General features: G+C 39.7%; 1 protein-coding gene across 1 annotated transcript; it reads left to right on the top strand.

Moving 5' to 3' along the window:
* The first annotated feature begins 2,693 nt into the window (after positions 1-2,693).
* LOC124161454 (uncharacterized protein F54H12.2-like) lies at positions 2,694-3,668 on the top strand. The gene has a single exon (XM_046537777.1). The coding sequence runs from the start codon at positions 2,694-2,696 to the stop codon at positions 3,666-3,668; it is 975 nt and encodes a 324-aa protein (XP_046393733.1).
* Positions 3,669-6,460: the final 2,792 nt, after the last annotated feature.

Here is a 6,460-nt window from a genome sequence, read left to right as displayed (position 1 = left end):
ACACTTTACACAGACCTGTGCGAAAGAAATTTCAGAGGAATAGATACACAGTGTCTTATATTGACGATACCTGGCAATGCGATCTGAATGATGTTCAGAATTTGAAAAAACATAACTCCGGATATAAATATCTTCTCACTGTGGTGGATATATTCTCGAAGTATGCCTGGGTAAAGCCCATCAAAAGTAAGTCGGCCGATGATGTTATTCGAGCTTTTAGAAATATCTTAAAAGATGGTCGAAAGCCTTTGAAAGTTCAGAGCGATAAGGGAAAAGAATTCAATAACGAAAAATTTAGGAAATTCCTTACTTCTCGGGGAATTACATTCTACACTACCAACAACCCTGACGTAAAAGCCGCCGTAGTGGAAAGATTCAACCGAACGTTAAAAAGTATTATGTATCGATACTTCACTAAATCAAATTCACGTTCCTATCTGACCGCATTACCAAAACTCGTAAATGCTTACAATCAGCGCTATCACTCCAGTATTGGTATAGCTCCTACTAAAGTGAGTGATAAAAACGCATTCCAAGTAGCGCTTCGTTTAACGTCACGTGATAAAAAAAGGAAACCTCGTTTCTCTGTTGGAGACTTTGTTCGTATATCTAAAGAAAGATCGCCTTTCACAAAGGGTTATACTCAGAATTTCTCCAAGGAAATTTTCACAGTGGTTAAAATAAATGAAAATTTAATTGTTCCTACATATCAATTAAATGATTTAAATGGTAAACGTATAAAAGGTGAATTCTACGGTTCAGAGCTGACAAAGACGGAAGTTAGCGAGAATAAAGAATATGAAATAGAAAAGATTTTAAAGAGTAGGGGCACTGGGAAGAAGCTTGAATACTTGGTTAAATGGGTGGGGTATGGTGATGATTTCAACAGTTGGATCGCAGCATCTCAAGTAAACAAGTTAAAATAATGGAGCAAGGAGAATTCTACGTGACCCTCATGAGTGATAGCTCGGGTTCTAATTTGAACACGATAGCCAAATTTCGATCAAAACTACAAAAGCGAGTGGAAGTTGCCGGTAAATGGGTAGTGGGACTTGTGGAAGTTATTCTACCAGACTTTGAATCACCACCGAGAAATTGTCAGTATGATGGAGAATATATTGAGATAGAGATTGTGAAGGGGGTAACTTATAAGTTGCTCGATCATCATACATACATTCTTGATAAAATGCTCATTGATATGAGAAAATCTTTAAGCAATGACTTACATCGCACTGAATTTGATATAATTGTGGAGAAATTCTTTAATTCGTTGAATGCGGATAAAAAAGCATCCCTCAGCAAGGCAGATATCACATCCAGTAAAGGTTGTGAACATATAGCAATAATTGTTACGGCTACTAACCATATTGTACGGTTGGCTTGTGCTCGTTACACCCTGATTGAACTATTGAATACGCTCTATGAAAACACCCCAAAGAAGTTTCAGAGAGGTTTTCATAATCTCTTAACAAATGCAATGCATATTAATAAACAGATAAGACGGAAAAGATCTGCGGTAAATGAAAATGATGAACTTCAGCAAGTATTTGTTTACACGGACTTGGTAGACCCTCAAATTGTCGGAGACAAGTTAATTTCATGTATAAGGATAGTAAATATTGGTTCGGGAAACCATCAACTATTCAATCCGCCATACTACATTCCACTCTCCAAGAGAGAATTCGATACCGTGAGTATTGAACTAAGAGATAAGATGGGTGAGCTTTTCCCATTCACATCCAGCGTGAATCCTGCAACCTTAGTACTACACTTTGTTAGGCATTCATAAATATATACAAAAGATAATACACGCCTCATTCATAGACGTGATGTCGAGGGATGTGGATCGATATATGAGATATTTTTCTCAGACTGGTGGTGATTTAGGCCCAGTGTATCGCGCGAGTATATATAGACAGAGAGGCAGGGGATTGGGAAGTTTTTTCAGCGGTCTTTGGAAATTTGTCAGACCTTTAGTTTTTAGCGGTGCCAGAGCTGTTGGAAAAGAGGCTAAGGAGGCTGGGTTAAAAGCTCTATCGGACATTAACAGCGGTAAATCACTCAAAGAAATCTTACAAACACGTTCTGGAGAAGCTGTTCGTAACTTGAAAACAAAATTAGAGAGTAAAATTGGGGAAATGAGCGGATCAGGTTTGAAACGGGCGAAAATTCGTAAAGTTGCGATTAAAAAGAAAAAAAACCACACTGGCTCTAGAAAACAAAGTAAGAAGTCTAAGCAGATTGGAGGGGGTCTACGAAAACACAAAAAAAATCCAGGCAAAAAGAGGCAATCACGTAAGGGACGTGATATATTTGGATAAATACTTGAATAATTTCATATAATTGCTTAATAGACGATCAGTCGTCGAAGAGTTATCATCATGTCAGAGTACATTCCATCGTGTTTGCAAATGTTCCAACGCCCGCCTATACAAACGAGCATTATTGGTAATAGAATTATAGAATACAAGCCCGTTTCCTCTCTAGATGGTGCTAAGGAGTTGAGATTTTCGATTAAGGACAACGGTGATCTATACAAGGATCTTAGTGGAATTGTCTTAAATGTCAGAGTAAAGTTATGTAAATCGGACGGTTCAGATTATAAGTCAAGCGATGCGGACCAACCCGGTGTTGTCAATAATCTCCTCCACTCCATGTTTTCTCAATGCAACGTATTCTTTAACGGGGACAGAATGACATCTTCTGAAAATTACAATTATGCCGCATACTTTGAAAATTTGCTGAATTATGGTAACGATGCCGCACGTACACACCTTGAGTGTGATGGGTGGTGTTTAGATACCGGTGATAATTTGAATGAGCAAGGAGAGCATAATAAGGGATTCTTAGCTAGAAAGAAATGGTTTGCAAACAGTAATGAGAGAGAATTAGAAGGAAAGCTACACGTTGATCTATTCAATCTCCCACACTACCTCGTAAATGGTGTCTCAATTGACATAGTGCTCAAGTTGGCCGAACCTGAGTTTTACATTAAAGAAGGTGAAAGCGGATCATCAATTCTAAAGATAACCCAAGCCACTCTCAAAGTACCCCATTTTGACATTAGTCCTTCAATTCTTCTATCACATAATCGACTTATGCAGAAGGGTGAGGTCGCTTTCTATCCATACAAGAACGTTGAGGTTAAAACGTTTTCTGTCTCTGCAGGGAATTCGGAAATAACCTGTGATAATCTCATACTCGGTAAACTCCCAATCACATTAATGGTAGCATTAGTAGATGATGATGCGTTTCATGGTAGAAGGTCTAAAAACCCGTTCAGCTTGAATCATTACAGCATGACCAAATGCGGTCTGTACGTCAATGGTACTCCTCACGAAGTTGAAATGTCTTACGATGGCTCGAGCAATCATGCCGTACAGCCCTTTAGGCAACTGTATTCAGCTTTAGGTGTGCATCATAACGACTGGGGAAATCAAGTAACTTTACACATGTTCACCCATGGGAGCTCTCTATTTGTTTGGAATTTAACTCCAGACAAAAGTGGAAACGATGATCATATATCCAAACCGGAGACGGGCAATATACGATTAGTGATGACATTCAAGGATGCTTTACCCAATGCTGTCACAGCAATTGTGTATGCCGAATATGAAGCAGCTCTCGCCATTGATTTTAATAGAGTTGCTATGGTACAGAAAGTCTAAGTAATGAATAAGCATGCAAACAGAAGACATCGAGCGATCCCTTTCAAAAGACTCTCGCACGAGAGCGTCTTTTCGCGGAGTTTTTCCTTCAGATAAACTTCCCAGTAATCCTAATTATGGAACTTATGTGATAAATTTTGATCCCTCTGGTAGCCCAGGAACTCACTGGGTTGCAGTTAATGTCCCTAAGTCAAGAAAGAAGGCCGAGTATTTTGACTCTTATGGATTCCCTCCTTTCGTTCAAGATATAATTACCTTTCTTCAACCTTTCAATGTGAAATTTAACCGTACTCGTTTACAAAATTATGAATCAGATCTTTGTGGTGAATACTGCTGTCTGTATGCTCTCTTCAAGTCCACCAAAGGGTCCCTATCTCAGTTCACCTCCCTTTTCCCGAATCCTGAATTAAACGACTGTGAAGTTGTTCGCCTCTTCTCTGAAGAGTTTGGATCAGTTAGGAGACGACGTAAGTGTCATCCACGCTCGCAAAAGTGTTGTGCTCTGATAGAAAAAAAATCCATGAGCAAAAGAGCCATTCGCGCTCGCAAAAGTGCAAAAAAACAAAATCCGCATTTAAGTGACATACGTCCTTAGACGCTGTCAGTTACGATGCAGGAGTCGTATGGGAAACGTCGGAGATCATCATCATCAGAATCTGAGGAAGAAGACGTGGAAGTTGATACATCAATTCTCGACACACCCATCACCATCGGCAAAAGCAAATCAGTTGAAATTGGTTGGCTCATAGACTCTTCACTCTATCTCTCCGGACCTTGTGTGGTGATTTCATCGTTGGGGAAGACTGTGAAATTAAAGGCGCATGAGTGGACAAAACTAGATTGCGAAGAACCTGCAATAACAGACTACTTCAAAGGTGCAGCGAAACCTGCGTATGTGAAATCATTAATCCGATTTCCCAAATTCTTTGGTAAACCTCACATTACTTTGGGGGAAGAACGTGTACCATTAAACGCCTCTGATTGGGAGACGTTTACACACTCATTTGAACAGATTAATGCGATCTTAGATTACCTTGAAAATCGAAGAGGTGAAGTGCTTCACAATCTGAGTAGGATCTTGCAAGCCTTGGAAGATTTCAACCTCGATGAGGTGTGTATCACCTTTGGTGAGAATCCATTCAGCAAGTTAAGAATACCATTCCCAAAGGATGTATCACACTGAACAGTGCCCCAGTAGAGGCAAGGAAATAAAGGCGGCGGTCTTGGATTTCCAAGCGCTCGTTGATGGGGGAAACAATTTTATCGTTCGCGAACTTGCTATCGAGGATCTCGAATATGACCGACGAAAGTCGTGGGTATTCCAGATGCCTTCCGATAAGCAGTTGGACGACGACAATGTGAGAAATGAATGGCTGGTGAGATCTTACCATGGAATTCCCATTGATGCGGGAACAGTATCATACGAGGAATTTCCCAGAATTCTGAAGGAACAAATCAGGTCGTACGACTTCTTATTCGCAAAGGGTGTGGAAAAGTGTCAATTCCTTTCATACGCGTGCGATCGTACGGTGTTTGAATTGGAAAAATATTTTAACGTTCCCTCTCTAAAGAAACTTGAATCATCGGGAGTTGAGTGCTCTTTATTGACTCATAGGAAGGATGATTTCGCATGTGCTGTGAAAAACTGCTCCAAGTTGAAAAAGTGGCTTCTTTCGAATGTGTCAAAGAACAAAATATTGGCGGTGATGGAGACTGTGACAATGAAGTGAAACATATACATTTATCAGTGATGTGATTTCCTTTACCTCAAAGAAATGGTGATGGACCTACTATGTGGAAAAAAAGATTTTTTCATTTATATGATTTCTGTCTTATTTTTCATTATAATAATGTTTTATGGGGATTAATTACTTATGTGAATCTGGTGTTTTTATTGATGTACAATGTAATGATAAAAAAAAATATAATTATTTTATTTCGTCATATGTGTTTCTTTTTAAAAAAAATAACTTCCCCACCTCACCCTCACGAATGCGCAATCCACCACACTTTCAAACAGCTAATCACTAAGCTTGTAGCAAAAGCGGGGAAATCCCAGCATCCCCAATCAACTTCCCCTCCCTATTGTCTCACTAATAAGTGTATATATACGTGGTCCCCGAGATTATTAGCTCATTCAACTTTGACATTAGCTCAAGAACTGTTGCTAAGATGCTAAGAGCTTCTGCAGCCGCTCACTCACTCGAAGCTAACATGACCTCCAGAAATGTTGCTGAGCTGCGAGGTTATCCTGTAGCCACCCTGGGGAATACTGACCTCCGGGTGGAGAGGCAGTCAGATCCTGATACTTACATTATACACATCCCTCATCGAGGTAAAGATTTTGTGCTCACGTTGTATTTTGAGGAAGAGCACATCTGCGTATTCCGATACGAGAAGAGGAAATTTACTTACATCGGAGAGAATGCGATATTCTCAGGTTTCAAGAATGAGAGTGGTGTAGTGGAGAGATTTAATATAACTCATCAGGATGATATCACCGATCCGGAAAAGCGGCGCCTTGCGGAAAAGCAGCACCCAATCATCTGGTGTGATGTGTACGAAAGCATCCGGCCTCGATGCTACGCTAAAGGACTTAAATGTGTTTCCACTGACGGTCCTAAACCTGTGTGTTATACTGACCATCAACGATCAAAAGTGAATTATATTACCGTTGAGGCTAAGAAAGGTAGCCGTCTGCGTTGTATTAAGTTTATACTTCAACTTGAGGACGATATGGATGTATATTGAATAAAGAAAACTTAGTCATTAAAAAAAAATTGTTGTTCTGA

Source organism: Ischnura elegans, chromosome 6 (genome assembly GCF_921293095.1).
Source record: "Ischnura elegans chromosome 6, ioIscEleg1.1, whole genome shotgun sequence".
Taxonomy (NCBI): Eukaryota; Metazoa; Arthropoda; class Insecta; order Odonata; family Coenagrionidae; genus Ischnura; species Ischnura elegans.
Note: the sequence above shows the minus strand (reverse complement) of the source record. Positions and strands in the feature narration are given on the sequence as shown.

Coding starts and splice junctions, on each gene's coding strand:
- LOC124161454 (XM_046537777.1), top strand. CDS start 2,694: ATGACATCTTCTGAAAATTACAATTATGCCGCATACTTTGAAAATTTG.